Raw genomic sequence first — 21,030 nt, forward strand, 5'->3', positions numbered from 1 at the left:
GCACATCCCAGAATGAATCCTCCCACTGGCCTGGCACACTCACCCTCCCCAAGGCACAATGTACAGGCTGTAACTCATACATGGATTACAGTCATGGAATCACTGAATTTATTGGGTGGGAAGGGACCTTAAATCCCACCCAGTGCCACCCCTGCCATGGGCAGGGACACGTTCCACTGTCCCAGGCTGCTCCAAGCCCCGTCCAGCCTGGCCTTGGGCACTGCCAGGGATCCAGGGGCAGCCACAGCTGCTCTGGGCACCCTGTGCCAGGGCCTGCCCACCCTCCCAGGGAACAATTCCTTCCCAATATCCCATCCATCCCTGTCCTCTGGCAGTGAGAAGCCATTCCCTGTGTCCTGTCCCTCCATGCCTTGTCCCCAGTCCCTCTCCAGCTCTCCTGGAGCCCCTTTAGGCCCTGCAAGGGGCTCTGAGCTCTCCCTGGAGCCTTCTCTTCTCCAGGTGAGCACCCCCAGCTCTCCCAGCCTGGCTCCAGAGGGGCTCCAGCCCTTGGGGCATCTCCGTGGGCTCCCCTGGACTCTCTCCAGGTCCTTTCTGTGCTGGGGGCAGAGAGCTGCTCCTCTCAGCTTGTAAATGCCAGGATTCTGGGGGCACAGGGAGCCTCTGGGGCAGCAGAGCTGAAGCTGCAAACAGGAGCAGCTGAGCAGGAGAGAAGGAACCTGCCTGGCCCAGCCCTGCTGTGCCTGCCACCCTGGCAAAACCAAGCTCATTGTACCACAAACAAGCCTGAACCAGAGACCAGCAAAGCATAAAGACTCATTTCTTTTTCAGAGCTGCTTCAGGTTATTCCCCTCCTTTTGCCACTCCTTCAGGCAGCTCCAGAAAGGGCTGTTTGTGTGAGGGACACACAGCAGACGTGCCAGAGGGGGAAAAAGAGCCCAGAACAGATCAAAGGCTCAGAGGTAGATTCCTGGAGCAAAGCAGAAGAGGCTGAGATGCCATGCATAGTTTGGGAAGCCCAGGACCTCAGGGACTGTAAGCACTGGGCATGAAGCATCACCACAGCAAGCAAAGAACCCCCCATGGCACCTGGGGTGCCAGAGGCCTGGCATCTGCTCCATGGCTCTGCAGGTGTGTGCCAGGCTGGCAGCCAAGGCCTGCCCTGCACAGGCACCCACCTGGTGCCACCAGCAGCCCTCCTTCACCCACGGTGCCACCACGGCATGGATGCTCACACAGCCTGGGGGTGCAGCTCAGAGCACAAGAGAATTCCCTGCTGCACACCAGGAACCCTCCTGCTCCAAACCAAGGTCTCCAGAATGCTCCTGTCCCACACCCAGACCTCCAGCACTCTCCTGCTCAAAACCAAAGCTTCCAAAATTCCCCATGGACCCTTCAGGGAAGGTTCCACAAACCTTCGTCTGCTCTTTGCATCCTCCCTTCCAGGACAGTAGGCCCAGAGTTCCAAGCAGCCAGGAGAGGATTAGCTGGTTGCTGCATCCATTTAGCAAGCACAGGGAATAAATTCCACAAGGATATCCAAATTTTGTTTTCCACCCCCAGCTGTAAACTCCTCACACACACACACACACAGAGTGAGCAGGGTGAAGAACAGCCACTCCCCTGGAAAAAAACAAGGAATGTGGCCAGGCAAAAGGGAGGCAACAGCTGCCTCTTCATCCCTGCCCAGCCAAAGGCAGCCTCAGTGGCCCCATCAGCTTCTACAGCCAAGCTGGGCCTGATGTTATTTCCCCACCAGGAGACTTTCAGTACAGCACCCCTCCTGCAAGCAGAGCCCCTCAGGCAGCCCCTGGTTTCTGCATTTGCTTGGGGATTTTGTGCTGTGTTTGTCTGGGATGTGGGATTGCAGAGCAGCCCCGTGCCCACAGCAGCCTCACCCTCTGCCTCCTGCCCCAGCAGCTTCTTCTCTCTAAAAACTCTTGGTTTGGGCTCCTTGGACTTCTGCACATCCTGCTGGAGCCCAGCTTCCCACTGGACTCTGGCAAATGGATTTTCCACAGCTGGGCCTTGCCAGATGACGCAGCTCCCACAGCAGCTCCTCTCCCTCTGCCTTTCCTCCTCCTCCTCCTCCTCCTCCTCAGGGGACAGGAGGAAGCAGGAACAGGCTGAAAAGCCCTTCCAGCAGCAGCAGTGACTCAAACACAACGTAACACCACTGGCATTTCACCACGGGACACTGCACAGAGGGAACAGGAGCTCTCCCTTCTGGAAAACTGCAACGTGTTATTAAAAACAAATAAATCGGGGTGCTCTGAGGCTGCTCACCACGCTGCCAAACAGGGACATTCAGCCTGGACACAAAGGTGTAACCCCCCGTGGGACACTGACAGCCCACAGGACATCCCCAGAGCTGTCACCAGCCCATGCCACGTGGAGCTGGGACACACCAGGACACACAAAGAACTCAGAAATTCATGTCTTTTCATCCAGCACACAAATGCCCAGCAAAAACCACTGTCCCTCAGTGCTTCAGCTTCGACAGGATCACAGAACGTGGGAACAGGGAGCAAAGGCACTTTAGTCACTGGGAAAAGGGGATTTGCTGTGGCACTGGAAGGAGCTGGATGGGAGAAGCCTCCCAGCAGCCTGTCTCCACAGCAGCCTCCACAGCTCCCTGCTTCAAGAGCAGCTTTCTCCCTAGAGAGGGGAAACACCCTGACCAAAATCAGGAATGAAGTGCCTGGACCAAGGCCACAGCCACGAGGAGCCCTCGTGGCAGCAGTGCTGGCCCCATCCCTGCCCCACCAGGGCTCTGACATCCCCACCTCCCTGCAGGAAAAGCCCAGCCCAGCCCCAAAAGCAGGACATTGTGTGCCAGGGAAGGATCCAGCAGCACTCACAGGGATTTGGGCTCTTCCAGCTCCCTCCCCATGGGGCCAACACTGAGCCCTCCAGCTCGGCACTAGTGGCATTTTGGGAGGAGTTGTCCCCACGGCTCTCCTTGGTCACGTCCCCTCCTCCTCCCTCCCCCCACAACCCACAGGACCATTAATAACTTACTCTGCCCCACAGCAACTCCAGCAAAAGCTCTGCAGGGAAGGGGAAGGCTAATGAGAGCCCATAATTTGGAGAGGAGACCATTTGTGCAGAGCTCTGAGCCATGCAAAGCCCAGGCTGGCACTGCCATTGCTCCATGGCATCTTCAGGGCTGTTCCTTGGCTTTGGAAGTTTTGGGATCCTAAAGCAAGGTTCCTGCCAGGTACCACTGATGGGAACTGTGACTCCTCTGTGAATACAGAGCTCGCTTTCAGCCTGGAGGTGTCTGCTGCCACCAGCACATCAAGGGCCTCCAACATAAGGACCTGGAGCTGGAGTCACTCCAGAGCCCACGGAGATGCCCCAAGGGCTGGAGCCCCTCTGCTCTGGAGCCAGGCTGGGAGAGCTGGGAGTGCTCACCTGGAGAGGAGAAGGCTCCAGGGAGAGCTCAGAGCCCCTTGCAGGGCCTAAAGGGGCTCCAGGAGAGCTGGAGAGGGACTGGGGACAAGGCATGGAGGGACAGGACACAGGGAATGGCTCCCACTGCCAGAGGGCAGGGATGGATGGGATATTGGGAAGGAATTGTTCCCTGGCAGGGCGGGCAGGCCCTGGCACAGGGTGCCCAGAGCAGCTGTGGCTGCCCCTGGATCCCTGGCAGTGCCCAAGGCCAGGCTGGATGGGGCTTGGAGCACCCTGGGACAGTGGAACGTGTCCCAGCCATGGCAGGGGTGGCACTGGATGGGCTTTAAGGTCCCTTCCCACCCAAATATTGGAAGATCCAAAGCACAGACACACGAAGATATGAACAAGCAGCGATTCTGAGAGCAGCCTGAGGAAATCCCTGATGTTTGTCCCACTGTGGCTGCAGTCCTGTCTCTGCTGGGAGGCCTCAGGCCTGAACCTAAAGCATCAGCCCCCAGCACCACACCACGTGTGGGAAGGGACTGAAAGATGGCAAAGATTTCAAAGTGGAAAACAAAAGCTGAGAGGAGCTTGGGGGGCTCTGCCTGACGTGGGACAATGAGGGAAGCACAAATGTCTGCAGACTGGGCTGGCTCAGCCAACAGCTGCACTGCAGATGTCCCAAAAACCTCGTCAGGAGAGCAGCTCAGAGCACGGACTGCACTCTGACAGGAGCTGGGAATGCTTCTGGCACGTGGGAGAGTCACTGCAGGTACCAAATGCACGAGTCCCCAAGGCCAGAGTCACTCTGTGTGTCCACGGGCACTGACCACACTGGGGCAAGGCCTGGGACCAGCCCCAGGGCCCTCGTGACAAAACACACCTGGAGGGGCTGAGGGAGCTGGGAAGGGGCTCAGCCTGGAGAAAAGGAGGCTCAGGGGGGACCTTGTGGCTCTGCACAGCTCCTGACAGGAGGGGACAGCCAGGGGGGTCGGGCTCTGCTCCCAGGGAACAGGGACAGGAGGAGAGGGAACGGCCCCAGCTCTGCCAGGGGAGGTTTACACTGGATACTGGGAAAATTCCTTCATGGGAAGGGTGGTCAGGCACTGGCACAGCTGCCCAGGGCAGGGGTGCAGTCTCCAACCCTGGAAGAGTTCACAAAACATGTGGAGGTGGCACCTGGGGACACGTTTCAGTGGTGGCCCTGGCAGTGATGGAACAGTTGGACTCAGTGATCCCAGAGCTCCTCAGTGATTCCCAGCCCAGCAGAACCAGTCTGGCAGCTTTGTACCTCCATTTTCCACAGGTGCCTGAATTTACACAACCACACAGAGGGAAGGGCTCACCCTGCTCCCCCAGGGCTCAGCAGGGACCAGCCCGGGGTGCCAGGCCAGGAACCCACACAGGAATTATGGAAAGATGGAGCCAGGCATGAGGAACAGGGAGAAGCAAGCACTGCCAGCAGATTCCTAGAGCTGGAACAATGTTGGTGCCATGGCAGAGGGGATGCCGAGGGTGGCCCAGCAGCAGCTCTCCCTGCCCAGGCAGGCTGAGGGAAAAGGGAAGTCATTTGTTTTGCAAATTCCAAACCCAGGAATTAAAAAAAAAAAAAAAAAAAAAAAAAAAAAGCCCCTGGGTTCCAAGCAGATCATTCCTCCAATGATGAGCAGCAAATGAAAGTCAAACAGGAATAAAGTGGAGAGGAATTCTGGGGGCAATTGTAATGATTATCAATTATTGTCTGGGCTGAGTTACACAATGCTATCAGCAGCCTGGGAATGCTCTGGGAGAGGGCTCTGTGGGCAAGAGCAGCTCCAAATGAGCCCTGTGTTGTGATGCCCTATCATATTCCAATCAGTTAATCATGATGACTCCCATCCAATTTTAATCAGTCACAGCTTTAGGAAATACTCTGCTCCTGAGAGGAAGCTTCTTGTGAATCCACCTCTCTTCTCTCGGTATTTAAAGGGGGTTTATAAAAAGAGAGGGAGAACGATTTGTACACAGGCAGTGACAGGACAAGGGGGAATGGGTTTGAACTGGGAGATTTACACTGGACTTTACAGAGAGATTCTCCCCTGGCAGGGTGGGCAGGCCCTGGCACAGGGTGCCCAGAGCAGCTGTGGCTGCCCCTGGATCCCTGGCAGTGTCCAAGGCCAGGTTGGATGGGGCTTGGAGCAGCCTGGGACAGTGGAAGGTGTCCCTGCCCATGGCATGGGATGAGGTGGGCTTTAGGTCTTTCCACCCCAACAGTGAGAACCCTTTTCTGCTGCTGGGGCTCCTGTCCCAGCCCAGGCAGTGCCCAGCCAGGACCAGCAGGGCTCTGCCCTGGTGCTGCACCCACACCCCACGCCTCAGACACCCCAGTGTGCTCCCTCAGCACAGCACGTGCCAGCTCTGCAAAGGTGGGACTGCTGCTTCTCCTTCTCCTGGGTAACCAGAGCTTCTTTATTTGCAGGAATGAACTCAAATTCCAGAGGAACACAACTAACCTTGATCAAAAACAAATCACAGCATGGTTTGGGTTGGAAGGGACCCTAAATCCCATCCAGTTCCACCCCCTGCCATGGCAGGGACACCTTCCACTATCCCAGGCTGCTCCAAGCTCACCTTGGGCACTTCCAGGGATCCAGGGGCAGCCACAGCTGCTCTGGGCCTGCCCACCCTGCCAGGGAACAATTCCTTCCCAATATCCCATCCATACCTGCCCTCTGGCAGTGGAAGCCATTCCCTGTGTCCTGTCCCTCCAGCCCTTGTCCCCAGTCCCTCTCCCAAAAACCCACACCCCACTCCACATTCACTGCACTCTCAGCCTGCACGAGCAAAGCAGAATAAAAAGGGTGATTTAATAAACTGGTAGGTGGGATAAAATTACCACCAGCACCCTCCTCCCAGCCCATGCAGACAAACCCAGCCTTTGAGCATTCACAGTCCTGCCAGCTCCATCCCTCCAGGATAAGCCATCCATCCATCTGATTGCAGCCACAAACACATCACCAGAGAGCTCTGCCCAGCTCTGATCTGCTCCCAGCCCTCCCCACCACTCCCAGGAGCTTAAAGCCAAACCCGAGCAGGAGCAGCTCAAACAACCCAGGAGCACAGGAATCATCTCTTCCTTGGAGTCTTCTGGGATATTTATAAGTGAATCAAGTGAGCTGAAAATGGAATTTGCAAACCAGCCACCACCTCACCCAAAATTACACAAAATATGTTGGCTTGGAAGCGTTTTCCTCTCGGAGGGAGAAAGAAAAACTCCTGTCTTGGAGCGCCTGGAGCACACAGACCTGTTATTTATTGATGGTGGTTAAAGCCCTTTGAAGAGGGAGGAGAGGAGGGAGGAGGCGAGGAAAGGGCTCCCACCCAATCTCCCCAAACCCACAAATTCCCTGCCAGGATTTTTCTGGGGGGAAAAAACTGGGCCCTTGGTCAAAGCAAGCAAAATATTCCAGATTTGTTGCTGTTCCAAAGCACACAGGGGTGTCCACAGGCACCTCCTGCACACCCAGAGCATCCCTCACTGCCATCCCAGCCCCTCTCCACAGCAGGAACCAAATTCCAGGAGCTGGACTTGATGGTCCTTCCAGGCCAGGATATTCCATGTAGTTAAACAGCAATTAAAGCCTCTGGAAGGTGCAGCAGCAGCACAGTTGGAGGCAATTTAAGCCTCACTCGCCTGTGAAACCATGAGAGGTAATTTTAGAAATCTCTTCATAAAACCAGCATTGCCTCTGCTCAAACTGAGTAAGAACCATGAGAAAATGGAAAAACAAAAAAAAAAAAAAACAGAAAAGAGTTTCCTCATGACAGATCATTAGATTTCACAGGGAAGTGGGAGAAAACCAAGGGGAAGAGGGAGGACATCCCAAATCAGCTGCAAGGTCAGCACGGCCGAGGGAGATGGAAGGAGGAAGGCCTGGATCCAGGCACCCTCTTCCCCAGGGATCCATCAGAGGGGAGCAGAACAGCCAGCCTGGCAGCACCACGGGGGGACCTCTAAAAAGCTGCAGTTTGACACTATCCAGACTTCATTACAGGAACTAACTGCCAGGTTTTCAGATTGTTTTATTCAAAAATAAAAACCAACTCCAGGATTCTTTGCAGCTGCTCTCTGGAGTGATCCCTGCCAGCCCCAAAATGGGATTTGTTCTGCAGCTCTCAGCACCCCATTCCAAGAGTGCTGGGAAAAGTACAACAAACCTGATAAAACCCCTCAAAAACCATTCCCAGAGGGAAAGTTAAAAGCTGAATATGGAGAGCTCAGCTGAGGATGAGCTGAGGTGCTGGCAGGACAGGTATTGAGGGATGGAAATGTTAAAGAAAGCAAAACAAATCACACTGAAATGAAGCTCAAACTGATCATCCAGAGGGAGGAAAAAAAAAAGGCTGAAGATCCCTTGGAACAGGAGCCTTTGGAAGTGAGTTAGACAAACTCTGGGATTTCTCTTAATTGAGCCAAGGCAGTGAGATCATGTGGTGCAAGAGGCTTTTCCTTCTCCAATTGTCTGTTAGATCAAAACAAAAAAGGAAAAACAACCCAAGGTGCCAGCAGGATGCTTGTCCTCAGCCTTACAAACAATCCATTCTCCTCTGAGCCTGCTGGAAATAAATCCAGGGAGAAAAGCCTTGGGCTCTGTCACCTCAGCCAGCCAGACACAATGCAGGGCTACAGCGGGCAAGACACGGAAAATTTAATTTTGAAAGAAAAATTTAAACCAAAAGTGGTTGCACAATGGCCTTAGGTTCTGTGCAACCCCCAGAAGTGCAAGACACAACCCCTCCTGCTTTACAAGGTGACATAAAAGTGACATCAAGTGTGCCCCCACGTCCCTGCTCGCTGTTTAAGCCAATCTTACTCCATGCTTCTGTCCCAGCCAGCGGCTCCAGGGAGCATCAGATCCCAGAGAAATGCAGGGAAAAGGGGGAGGAAGGAGACAATAAAAACACAGCACCACTGGCAGCTGCCTCCCAGGTGGTTTGGGAGCAGTCCAGGGATGAAAAACCAAGTGGTTCTCAAGGAAAGTTAAGTCGTCCTCCAGACCTTTCTGTCCCACATCTTGTTTGTAAATCCATGGAGCATATCAGGGGTCCACGGGAGCCTTCCAAGTGGCAAAACAATCCATGTTGGACAAACACCCTCCCGGGAGAGGCTGTGGGGGGACCATCCCAAGGCTGTCCCTTCCCTGCTCAAGGCCTCCCTTGGCCCAGGTGTCACCCCCAGCACCATCCTCTCACCACCCCTTTGAAAATGAAGGTACTGGCAAGAGCCTCAAACCCTATCAGCTGTTATCACTGCAGATCAAAACAAACTGCCTTTATCTTTGCCTTGATCTCTTCCCCACGCCAGCACCACAGCCACAGAGCTCTCCCAGTCAGCCCTGCAACACACCAAGCTGCTTAAGCAAAACCCCATCCCAATCCCATTTTTTATCCGCATTGAGAGAAAAACACCCAATTCATCCGACCAGAAAGCCACGACCCCACGGTGTTTATGGAATAAACGCCAGCTGGTGCCTTCCCTTTGACATTTAGCTAATAATTGTTGCAGCCAAACGAGCTGACAGTGCTCACTCAGCAGCCCATGAATGCCTCTGGTGTTTGACTGAGCGCTAAAGACAACACTTGCTGCTCTCCAGCTCCTCATCCATGTGGATACACACACACAGGCTCTCCTTCAGCCCTCTCCAGCCTCGGGAATCAGCTGCTTGTCGTGCTTCAAGTTAGCCATTTGTTCCACCACGATGAAGCCACCCCTGTGGGCAGCAGGCAGAGGAAGGAGGGCAGGAAAAAAGCAAGCAGGTACCTCCAGCAAGAGGGCTGGAATTTGTTCCTCATTAACTGCCCTTTGTGATTACCCAGGCAGCCATCACACCCTGACTCCTCTGTCACAGCATCCCAGTTCTGGTTGTGGTACAACCTTTATTTACACCTTCAGGTCCCATTTAGTCCCCTGATCACTGTTTTACCACTGGGGATGTTCCTCCCATTTAACTCCCACCTGAGCTGATCTCCGTGTTCCAGAAGATCCACTTTGGGTCCAGGTTCCAGCTGCCTCATGAAAGACAGGTCAAGGAACACCCCCAGAACTCCTCCCTTTATTACTCCACACATCAGGGGGCTCAAGCTGGATATCAGGAAAGGTTCTTCCCCCAGAGGGCGCTGGGCACTGCCCAGGCTCCCCAGGGAATGGGCACAGCCCCGAGGCTGCCAGAGCTCCAGGAGTGCTTGGACAATGATCTCAGGGATGAACAGGGAGGGATTGTTGGGGGGTCTGTGCAGGGCCAGGGGCTGGACTCAGTGATCCCTGTGGGACCCTTCCCACTAAATGGGACCTGAAGGTGTAAATAAAGGTTGTGCCACAACCAGAGGTGGGATGCTGTGACGGAGGGGTCGGGGTGTGATGGCTGCCCGGGTAATCACAAAGGGCAGTTAATGAGGAACAAATATGATCTGCTGGGAGCTCACAGACCCAATCACCAACCCCTTCTCGTCCTCCCTCAGCGTGCCCTGCTCCTTTCTAAGCTGCAGACTCACACCAAGTCCTCCTGCACACACAGGCATCACCTTTCCTCCTCTGCCAGTCCCCTGGAGTGCCCAGGACCTGCTGGCTCAGGCGTTGCCACACCAACCTCCCCAAGGTGCTCAGCACCCGCTGCACCAGCACCCAGCTGTCCTGCATGCCAGAGCCTCTTGCTGAAGAGAAATGGGTTTTCAAAGCATCCTTTATGGCAGCACAGGCAGCACTAGCTGTGCTCAGCAGGACGGAACAGGGAGCCTGCAGAGAGCCCCTTCCCAGATGGATCCATGCGGACAGACACTATCCAACAGCACAAAACCTCCGGGGACACCCCCTGAGCTTTGCAGTGACCTCAGCAGCCCACAGCCACTCCCCAGCCGTGGTCTGAGGGTGTTTTCCAGGCTCACTGAGGTCCCTCTGGAGCTCTGGCACCATCCCCATGCCGACACCGGGCACTGCCAGGCTGAGCTGCACACCCCAGAGCCACCTGCCACGTCCCCTGCCATGCACACGCCACCTCCTGTCCTCATTTCCCACGTCCTTGGGCTGCTCCACGCCAAGGGACACGAAGGCAAACAGTCCCCCGGGAAGGTGGCACCGTGTGCAGGAGCCTCCGTGGACTGTCTGCTCCTGCCTCCTCTGCTGGGGACAGCAGTGGGACACTGGAGCCTGGCCCAGGACAGGGCAGAAGAGAGGATTTAGGAATAAAGCCTCTCTGCTGGCACAGGCAGGAGCAGCAGAGGTACCCGAGTTCACACCCTGAGACCCTCTGCACACACAGTGCCCCCTCAGCAACACAAAGAAGTTCCCTGTCTTCCCTGTCTCCACTTTGCAGGGCTAGTTTTCTAAAATAAATACCTTTGTTTTATCTTTGAGAGGTGTTTCTGGCACAAGGACAGGGATAAAAAAGCCCTCCTCCATCAAAAGCCTCCTTCACACATGATTTGCTTTGTCATGGCACTTAAATACCCGCGCAGCAGCCACGGATGGAGAACGAGAGCAGATCTGGGCAGGCACAGGGAAACTTCACAGCAATACCTGCGTTCCTTAAAAAAAATAAATCTTCTTTTCCTGGTAGCGATGCCAGCCCAGGCCAATGCACAAAACACCAACAAATCCATCTCCATCCCCTGGTGAGCGCTGCCGGAGCTTGCTCCATTTTGAGTCAGCCCAGGCAGCTTCAAATTACATCGCCTGTGATCTGCTGCAGGGGAACACCGGCTCGCCAGGGCACAAAGCAGCAGAACGGGGGGGGGGGGGGGGGAAATACTCATTCAGGCTGTCAAAGCCGGGACAAGCGAGGTAGCAGGGAACCAGGGAAAGGCCCTGAAGGATCACCTCGTTCCAACCCCCTGCCACGGGCAGGGATGCTCCCCGTTATGGGGTGACCCACGGTCAGCAAGGGGGGCACGCAGCAGCCCCACGGCCCGGGGTGTCCCCCTGCCCAGCGAGTCCCGAGGCGGCAGCGATGGAGAACAAAGAGCTGCGGGCTCCCGGCGGCGCCGCTCCCCCGGAGCACGGCAGCTCCGGCTCCGCCCGGCCCAGGGGGAGCCGCTCGGGCCACGCGTGCCCTTCACCCGCGGCGACGGCGATGCCAGCGCTGTCCTTGGGGACACCGGCGCTCTCCAAGGGCTGGAGGCCGGACAGAAGCCACCATCACCATCAGCCTCGGGCGGCGGGGCCACCGGGCAACAAGCGGTGCCGCCACTCCCGGTGCCCCGGCCCGGGCCCCACGGTGGGCAGGTGCGGTGCCCGGCGCTCACCTGCTCGGCGCCGTAGGCCGTGGCGAACTGCACGAACTCCTCCACGCGCACGAAGCCATCGCCGTCGCGGTCCAGGGCGTCGAAGACCGGGCGGAGGCGCGGCTCCTCCTCCGGCGGGGGCTCGGCGGGGCCCTCCGGGCCCGGGCTGCCCCCGGCCTCCCCCGGGCACCAGGGCGGCGGCCCCGCGCCGGGAGCGGCGGGCTCAAGTGCCCAGAGGTCCAGATCCAGCTCCGGGTCCGGGCCCAGGTCCGCCTCCTCTTCCAGCTCCGGCTCCTGCTCCTCTTCCAGGTCCAGCTCCGGTTCTGGTCCTAGCTCCGGCTCCGGTTCTGATTCCAGCTCCGGCTCCGGTTCCCGTTGCACGTCCAGGTCCGGCTCCGGTTCCAGCTCCGGCTCGGGCCCGGGTCCCGGCCCCCGGGGCAGCGGGGGCTCGGTCCCAGGCGGACGCGGCTCCATCTTCACCGCCGGCGCTGCGCGCCCGCCGCCGCCCGCCCCGGGCCATGCCCCGCGGCCATGCCCCGCTCACATCGGGGCGGTGCCGGTGCGGTCCCCGCGGCACTCACGGCTTTGTGCGAAGAACGCCGGCCCCGCCTGCCGACACCGGGGGCGGCCCCGCCGGTCCCGCCCTGCCCGGGGAGCGGCGGCTCCGAGCGCCGGGGCCGCGGGTCCTGCCCGGGACCGGGGGCTGGGGGAGAAGACGGCGGCGGCGCCGAGGAACAACCCCGCCACCCGCCGCTCCGGGACCGCCCGCGAACAGCCGGCAGAGCCAGCCCGGCCGCCGCCGCAGTAGCCGGGGCGGTGACGTCACTCGCCTGCCGGTCCGGTTCGCCCCGCCCCTCCGCGGCGCGAGCCCGTGCCGAGGCCACGCCCCCTCCCGACTCGCCCGTGATGGGGGCGGGGCCAGCGGAGAGGGGCGGGGCCAGGAGGAGCACGAACACGTGGGACCGGGGGGGCATCGTGAATGGGGACCCTCAAATCCCCCTGCTGAGAAACCGTGCTCCGGGATCCCAAACCCAAACCACGCTCCGGGACCCCAAACCCAAACCGTGCTCCAGGACCCCAAACCCAAACCGCAGTCTGGGACCCCAAATGCAAACCACAGTCCGGGACCCCAAACCCAAACCACGCTCCGGGACCCCAAACCCAAACCGTGCTCCGGGACCCCAAACCCAAACCACAGTCCAGGACCCCAAACCCAAACTGCAGTCCGGGACCCCAAACCCCTGTGGGGGGAAACTGTGCAACAGGACTGCCCATCTGTTTCAGGTGTGAACTGTGCACTGGAACCCCAAATCCCTCCGGGGAGACAAGCCGTGCTCTGAGACCCCCAACCCCAGTGGGACAGCACTGTGCCCCGGGATGCCTGAGCTGCTCCAGGGGGGAACTGAGCACCGGGACACCCCTGGGACCACATCAATGGGTTAATTAATGCCCGTGTTTAGGGCTCCCAGCCTGCAGGCTCGGTGCAGCTGCAGTTTCTGCTGGAGCACCGGGATGACCCCGCTAAGACACTCCTGAGCTGGCCCAGCGTGTGGAATTACAGCCCCTGGGTATAATTAGCAGCAAACTTGATGAGCAAGAGCATCCCTGGCCCCAGTGACCCAGCCCAGGCCACGGATGTGTGTGACATCTCAGGAGCAGCCTGGTTGGGTCACAGTGTGACCCCCAGCACACTCAGCCCCGAGAGCCAGAGCTCAGCAGCATCCCCAGAGAGGATGTCACCCCCATCCAGTTAGCCCAGCGCTGGGAAGGATGGGAACCCCCATTCCAAATCCTCTTCCTCAGCACAGCCATTCCTAAAGGTGAGCAGGGCAGGAGGGGGCTCCTTGGTCAGTCCCACAGGGGGAAGCACAGCTGCACCTGCCTCAGCCATCCCCTGGGCAATGCAATCCCCAGTTTCCAGACAGCTCAAGCAGCCGGGGTTCCTGCACGGATGGGGCTGGCAGGGAACGAGGTGCCTGCAGGGCTGGAGGTGACAGCCTGACGCTGTGAGAGGCAGCTCTGCAGCCCTGCATGGGTTCCTGCAGCTCCAGGCCATGCCAAGGCTGGGCCCAGAGCTCTGTCCTTCCCCTGGTGCTGGAGACACACGTGGCCGAGCTCAGCTCCTTCCTGGGGTGGCCACGGAGCCAGGACAGCCCTGACAGTGCCCAAGTCACCTGGTCATGGTGGAACAGCGAAATCCATGGAGCCTCCCAGAACAGGGCTGCAGGTCAGAGACAAGGCTGCAGCTGGGCAGAAGGGCCAACACACACCACACAAGTACCTTCTCCAGGAGAAAACACATCCTGTGATCCAGCAAGAGGAACACTGCAGCTGGAGCCAAATCCCAAGAGCCCAGGCAAAGGATCCACCCAGACTCCAGCCCAAGCACTGCATCCCCATCCCCCTGAAGGGCTGAGCCTTTCATCAAAGCCCTCAGCACCGCCCACCACCTCTGCTGCTGGAACCCCCTTCCCAGAGCCCCTGGGGCTGAGGAGCTGGCAGGCCCCCAAGCCCTGTGGCCTGGAGCACTGGGGCACCACAGAGCCAAGGACTGGAGCCACACAAGGCCCTGGCAGTGGGAGCAGTGGCTGTTCCCCCTCCCTTAGCGCCCAGTTTGGACCAGTCAGCTGAGCAGGGCACTGGTGCTCATGCAGCAGAGAGAGGCATCATTGCTCAGGGGGAAAATTCTTTATTTGTGGCCTGGAGGAAGGAGTAAAATCTGGCAAGTCTACAATCAAGTAGGAAATACAATTAAGTGGGAGAACAAGCTTCATGGAATCCAGGGTGAGCCTAAAAACTACCAGCAGCAGCAGGAGGGTGCACATGAGCAGCGTGTGTCCCCCAGGGTGCCAGCATCAGGGACAGGGCTGGCTCCAGCAGTGCCATCCGTGCAGCCCTGCTGTGCCTCCTGCAGCCCAGCAGGAGGAAAGGACTGGATTCCAGTTCTAGCCCTTCACTTAGCCTCAGCTTGAATGTCTGGAAGGAGACAGCATGACACTGGTGTGAGAGACAGATGGGTGTGGACAGACCACTGGACACCTGCAGTGCAGAGCTGGACCTGGGGGATCTGCCCTCACACCACCTCTGCTCCTGGGAGGGGCATCCCAGCTGCGTCCCTGGCAGCCTCCCGGGACCACTGTCCCACCCAGGACCCCTTAGGGGACACAGCCACCTCCCCCTGCCAGGTTTCCCCTCCAAGAGCTGCCAAGGCAGAACTGAGCCCACCATGCTGGGTGACCCCGACCCCAGGCGGGTTGAGCTGCTCCCCCTCCCAAAAAGGAGCTGCTGCTGGGGGTCTTGTGCAGTTCTCAGGCTAAGATAGGGGAGAGGGGAATAAGAGGATGGGTACCCACGGGTGGCACAGCTTGGGAAAGGCCACAAGAGCAGCTTGGAGGGAGCCACAAAGGGCCAGAGACCATCTCAGCCCTCCAAGCTGTCTCTGCACCCACAGCCACGCCAGCTCACAAGGCAGCAGTGGCACAGGATGGGGGTGGGCTTGGTCCCCACCCAGCACCCCAGAGCTGTGTCCCTCAGGCAGACACGGGACTGGCAGTGTCACCACTACCACCAGTGGCCAAGGAGAGGCTGTGGCTGTTGGCACTGGCTCTGGGAGATGTCCCCACACGGCGTCCCATGTCACATCTGTCCGTCAGTCAGTCCCAGGCTGTCCATCAGTGGGGTTGGTTTGCTCCTGCAGCCCAGACATCTGCAAGAGAGGGTGGAGGTGGGGACGGAGCCCTGCTGGGGCCTGCCCAGCTCATGGAGGCTGCCAGGAGGGACACAGGCAGGGAGGAGAGGAAGGCAGGAGACCCCTTCCTCTGCCAGAAAGCAGAATTTCATGAAAGGAAGAGGCTCTTGGAATTCTCTGAGCTCAATCCTGCTGCTGGAGCACAGAAAATGGGCATCAGGAATCTCGGAGGTGTCTGGACAAGCATCCACAAGACACCATGTCACAAGCCAGGCTCAAAGGGAAAATCCAGCAGGCTCTGCTCATCCCAAGGACTGTCCATGAGGACACTGTACCCACTCCTACAGCAGCCATGCCCCAGAAGAATCAAGGTTAAGAATCATCATTTAAGTTGGAAAAGCCCTCTAAGACCATCAAATCCAGCTGTTCCCCCAGCACAGCCAAGGCCATCACAGACCCATGTCCCCAAGTGCCACCTCCACTTTTAAATCCCCCCAGGGATGGGGACTCCCCCACTGCCCCAAGCAGCTGTGCCAGTGCCTGACCACCCCTTCCATGAAGAAATTTTCTCTTAATACCCAACCTAAACCTCCCCTGGCACAGCTTGGGGCTGTTTCCCCTTGTCCTGTCCCCGTTCCCTGGGAGTAGAGTCCAACCACCCTGGCTGTCCCCTCCTGTCAGGATTTGTGCAGAGCCACAAGGTCCCCCCTGAGCCTCCTTCTCTCCAGGCTGAGCCCCTTTCCCAGCTCCCTCAGCCGCTCCTCACAGGGCCTGTGCCCTGTGCCCCAGGGAAAAGCAGAGTTTCCCTGAGGAGCCCTGCTCCAATCCCACAAGGGGGAAATGCAGTCACCTAGAGTTTAGCAGAGGAGGAGGCAATACCCAGCAAGGCAGAGAAGCTGTTGGGGGAGGTGAGCCAGCTCCCACCATCCACGACCAGGGTGGTGCCGGTGACGTAGGACGAGAGGGGGCTGGCCAGGTACAGGGCGCTGTGCGCGATCTCCGTCTTGTTCCCCGCGCGCTGCAGCGGGATCACGGAGAACTGGTTGGATTGCTCGGCAGATTTCCCACCTAAAAGGAGCAGGAAAGAGTCAGCTGGGACCATGGGAGGTCTGTCCACCATCATGGCTGGCTGAGTGCTCCAGGGAACTGGGATGAGATCCTGGCACAGCCCTGGGATAAAAACTGGGAAGATTTAAAGGAGGGGAGCTCAAGCCCAGCAGGGATTTTGTACTGGCACAGTGAGCTCAAGGACCTCATGGAATCATGGAATGGTTGGGGTAGGGAGGGATCTCTCCTTCTCCTCCCTTGCCATGGGCAGGGACACCTTCTACTATCCCAGGTGGCTTCAAGCCTGGTCCAACCAGGCCTGGGCACTTGCAGGAATTCAGGGGCATCCACAGCTTCTCTGGGCACCCTGTGCCAGGGCCACTCCACCCTCACGACCAGGAATTCCTTCCTAATATCCCATCTAACCCTGCCCTCTGGCAGTGGGAAGCCCTGTACAGCACTCTGGAGCCCCTTTAGGCTCTGGAAGGGATTCTGAGGTCTCCATAGCTCCAGAGCAGAGGGGCTCTAACCCTTGGAGCATCTCCATGGCCTGTGGACCCACTTGAAGAGCTCCAGGTCCTTCCCATTCTCTGGGGCTGCACCAGCACTCTGCTGATGGACAAGAGCCAACCCCTCAGGCAGGGCTGGCTTTTGGGGGAGCAGGTTCCATCATGGCATCAGAGAGCCCAAACTGCTGCCAAACCAGTGCCCTGGGAGGTACCAGGGAAGGGCCGTTCCCACAGAGCTGTGCCAGCCAAGCCACAGCACGGCCGTGCCCAGCAGCAACCCCCTCGAGCTGTGTGGCACGGGGCGTCCCTCCCGGTCCCCTGGCAGAGAATGCCAGCAGGGCAGTGCCACGGCAGGGCCGGGAGCCCAGGCTGCCTCACCCAGGCGGCGGAAGCCCTCGGTGCCCGAGATGGGGCCGGGGGCCAGGCTGTTCACACGGATGTTGTTGGGTCCCCACTCCACTGCAAGGTGACGGGTCATGGCATCTGGGGAGGGATTGCAAGAGCAGTGAGAGACAGGGAGCGCAGCCATGCCAGCAACTTCTTCTGAGGGGGTGAAAAAAAAGCCACAGAAGAGTCTGGCTGAGAGCAAATGGCCCTGGAGGGGAGAAGAGCCTCATCCCAAACCCAAGCATGCAGTAACCACACCGATCCATGCGTGCCCCTCCCCAGGGTATCTTCCATCCCAGTATTTAGGAAGAACTGGCTTCTTTCCTGGCCCCATGTGGCTCAGAGCCCCAGCAGGGTGTGTTGAGGTACCTATGGCAGCCTTGGCAGCCCCAGCGTGCACCTGCAGGGCCTGCCCTCGGTAGCTCAGGGTCGCCGTGATGTTAACAATGATCCCACCGTGGTCCTGGGGAAGGAAAGGAGATGTGGAGTTAGGCAGGGAGCAGCACAAAGGGTCACAGAGGGCTCTGAGGGACAGGAGAGCTGGGCTTGGAGGGACAGTCACCCACAGGCACTGCCAAGCCATCACTGGGGCAGCTCTGCCCACTGAATCTCAGGGGTGGGGCAGCCAGCGGGGCCCTGCTGGAGACATGGGACATGCAGGGTAGAAGGAAAGGCCAAGAGAAAGTGGCAGAGCTGGAAAGGGACCAGGAGATCACAGCTTCTCCAGGTGGCAGAGCATGGAAAGGTGCTGCAACAGCACAAAGCCCCAGGGCAGGGGACAGGAAGATTCCCAGCTCAGGGCTGGGATCCCTGGAAGGGAACAGAGTGGATCTGTGCAGGGAGGTTCTGGGTCCTTGCACTCCCCTGATTTCCCCAGGAGCACAGTGTGGTTTGACACTACTCTCTGCCTACCAGAGCCTCTCCTCAGAGTCCCCTGGCTCCACGCCACCTACCCGGAAATATTTCTCAAAGAGGACTTTGGAGGTGTTGAAGGTGCCCATGGTGTCGATGTCTATCACTGTCTTGAAGGCGTTGAAGGACAGGGCACTGGCTGGGCACAGGAAGTTCCCCGCAGCACCTGAACCACAGGGACAGGCAAGACAGGGCTGGGACAGATGTCAGGGCCCCTCTGTGACAGGGAGGGTGAGGAACAATGTCTGCATGCTGGAGAGCACATGGAGACAGCCCTGGTAAGGGATAAACTGGTGGCTCTGGGTGCCCAGCAGCACAGCCAGCACGAGGGGAGCAGGGATGATCCACACCTAGACAAACAGGGATGGCCATGTACCACACACAGATCCCTGCTTCCTCTGTGCTGCCAGGAAAACACCCTGCCCAGCAGTGAGCCCAAACCCTGCCCCTGCCCTCTGCAGCCTCACCATTAATGAGGATGTCAATCCTCTTGAACTCCTGCAGCGCCTCGTCCACCGCTGCCGCGATGGTCTGGGGCTGCCGGACGTCGATGGACAGGGGCAGGCACTGCTGCCCCGTGGCTGCCACCAGCTTTTTCGAGGCCTGAAAGAACAAGAAGAGACTTGAGAGAGCCTGGCTGCACCCTGCTAGCCCTGGGGTAGCCAGGGAAAGCTCCTGCATGGTGTATCCCAGCCACACTGGATGCTGGGCTGGCTAAGCCCAGGTACCTGCGTGGGCTGCCATGGACACAGCACAGCCCAGGCAACATCCCTGCAGGGGAATGTACAAAGTTTGGACCCCAGCAAGGCATTTTTGGGATGAGCCCAGGCATAATTGCCCTTTAGATCCAAAAAGTCAGTGGGCAAAAGGGCAAAGACAGAGCAGCCAGGTGTCAGGCCGTGAGAGGGACCAGCTCTGCAGCTCAGGGTTTGTCACAAGCCACCCCTATGGCCCATTAAGAGTATGTTTTTCCCCAGGAAATTAAGCACAAGCTCAGCAGCAACTCCACACAACACCCGGAGCTGCTCCAGCTTCTGTTTTGGGCTCTGTGAGAGGTCTTCAGCCCCAACAACACACGGGTGCACGAGCAGCTGGAGTCCTGGACTGCAGATTCTGTGGCCTCAGAAGACTCTGGCCCCTGAGGACTAAAAACCTGCTGAGTCAGCTTCTTCTGGCACGTGAGTGTGAGGGGATAGGAAATGACACCCTCCCCTCTGCCCCAAAACACAGGATACCTGTGCAACCCACAAGCCACACAGCCCCTGGGGTCTGCTCCTACTCCATGCTGAGCTTTCAGTCCAACCTTGGACTCTGCCCTGCTGACAAACCTCCCCCACAGCTCATTTCTCTCTCCCTCCCCCACAAAAACCCATCATGATCATGGAATAGCCCCCACAAAGCAGGTTCCAGGTTAACTGAGCCGTGCTGGAGGTGCAGGCCCCCAAAACCCGCACCCACCCTGCCCAGCACTGCCGGAGTGCCTGGGGCTGGCAGCCTGGGAAACACTGGGAAGCACTGGGAAGCCATTCCTCCTACTGCACTACTCCCAGGGCTCCCAGTTCCACCGGGAGAGAGCAGAAGGATTTCGGGGGCTCGCAGCTCTCCCGCGGGAGACAAACCCGGACTCACCTCGGACACCCGCTGCAGGTTCCTGCTGGCAATGACGGTGCGGCAGCCGTGCCTGCAGGGAAGGGGCAGGTGAGAAGGGCCGGGCTCCTCAGCAGCACCTCGGGATCACCGGGAGATCGGGTGTTCCCTGCAGGAATTGCTGCTGCTCCAAGCCCGCAGGACGCGGACGGGGAGAGCCAGAGCCCCGGAGCCTCCCTGAGGGCTCTGCCGCCCTCGGCTTCACATCCCGGCTCTTCCAGGGCCTGGCAGCGCAGCGGGGAAAGGGATGGGACGGGGGAAAGAGAAGAGAAGGGGGGTGAAGAGGAGGAAAGTGAGGGAAAAGAAGGCAAGAGGAGAAGAGAAGGGAGGGAAGGAGAGGAGGGGGCCGTCCCACCGCAGGGGTCCCGCACCTCATGAAGAGCTCGGCGATGCGGAAGCCGATGCCGGAGCCGCCCCCGGTGATGAAGGCCACCTGGCCCCTGGGGGACAGAGGCACGGTCAGAGCCGGGCCCCGGGAAGGCCCCCGCGGGCCCCCCGGAGCGCCGGGACTCACGCGAGCAGGTCGGGGCTGAGCAGGTGCCGGTAGTGGGGCAGACACTCGTCCCCGTCCTCGTCCGGGGGCACCCGCGCGGCCATGGCGGCCTCGGCCATGGCGGGGGCAGGCGCTGCTCACTGCGCCTGCGCGGGCGCCGCCGCCGTCGCCTGGCAACGGGGAGCGCTCCGGGACACAGCGACACCGAGCGGCCACGGCGGGAACTGCAGCGCGGGGCGAGCGGGGCCGACCCGGCGCTCCCGGTGGCAGCCAGTGACACACGGTGACATCTATTGACATCCCAGTGACACACGGTGACATCTATTGACATCCCAGTGACACACAGTGACACACAGTGACACACGGTGACATCTATTGACATCCCAGTGACACACGGTGACATCTATTGACATCCCAGTGACACACGGTGACACACGGTGACATCTATTGACATCCCAGTGACACACGGTGACATCTATTGACATCCCAGTGACACACGGTGACACACGGTGACATCTATTGACATCCCAGTGACACACGGTGACATCTATTGACATCCCAGTGACACACAGTGACACACAGTGACACACGGTGACATCTATTGACATCCCAGTGACACACAGTGACATCTATTGACATCCCAGTGACACACAGTGACACACAGTGACACACGGTGACATCTATTGACATCCCAGTGACACACAGTGACATCTATTGACATCCCAGTGACACAC

At 58.7% G+C, this 21,030-nt stretch overlaps 2 protein-coding genes across 5 annotated transcripts in view; both read right to left on the reverse strand.

Annotated features, from left to right (window-relative positions):
* The window catches only part of RAB11FIP3 (RAB11 family interacting protein 3), an 80,511-nt gene extending 68,131 nt beyond the window's left edge, over positions 1–12,380 (reverse strand). The window contains exon 1 of one of the 2 annotated variants that reach the window (XM_053957566.1): positions 11,635–12,380. In XM_053957566.1, the coding sequence (XP_053813541.1) occupies positions 11,635–12,087 (453 nt within the window). In that variant the 5' untranslated portion in view covers positions 12,088–12,380. The remainder of the gene's footprint in view (positions 1–11,634) is intronic. The other variant, XM_053957567.1, reaches the window with a different exon arrangement.
* Positions 12,381–14,286: 1,906 nt separating this feature from the next.
* DECR2 (2,4-dienoyl-CoA reductase 2) lies at positions 14,287–20,453 on the reverse strand. Of its 3 annotated transcripts, none has more exons than XM_053957586.1 (9): positions 20,318–20,453; positions 20,175–20,243; positions 19,786–19,837; positions 18,624–18,759; positions 18,198–18,322; positions 17,614–17,707; positions 17,236–17,340; positions 16,181–16,369; positions 14,287–15,319 (listed from the first exon to the last, which is right to left on the reverse strand). In XM_053957586.1, exons 1-9 carry the CDS (start codon positions 20,413–20,415, stop codon positions 15,285–15,287), a joined length of 903 nt encoding a protein of 300 aa, XP_053813561.1. In that variant the 5' UTR covers positions 20,416–20,453; the 3' UTR covers positions 14,287–15,284. The 3 variants fall into 3 exon arrangements, with proteins under 3 accessions (XP_053813561.1, XP_053813562.1, XP_053813563.1); XM_053957587.1 differs by having other exon boundaries at positions 16,152–16,369; XM_053957588.1 differs by lacking the exon at positions 17,236–17,340.
* Positions 20,454–21,030: the final 577 nt, after the last annotated feature.

This window comes from Vidua chalybeata, chromosome 16, assembly GCF_026979565.1.
Source record: "Vidua chalybeata isolate OUT-0048 chromosome 16, bVidCha1 merged haplotype, whole genome shotgun sequence".
Classification (NCBI taxonomy): Eukaryota; Metazoa; Chordata; class Aves; order Passeriformes; family Viduidae; genus Vidua; species Vidua chalybeata.

Bases quoted from the DNA above. Each gene is read 5' to 3' on its own strand.
- DECR2 (XM_053957586.1), bottom strand. From the start codon at position 20,415: ATGGCCGAGGCCGCCATGGCCGCGCGGGTGCCCCCGGACGAGGACGGG. The intron at 18,323-18,623 runs GTGAGGCTGCAG...CCTGTGGTTCAG, and splicing joins GATTGACATCCTCATTAATG to GTGCTGCGGGGAACTTCCTG. The intron at 16,370-17,235 runs GTGAGGCAGCCT...TGCTCCTTTTAG, and splicing joins CGAGGGCTTCCGCCGCCTGG to GTGGGAAATCTGCCGAGCAA.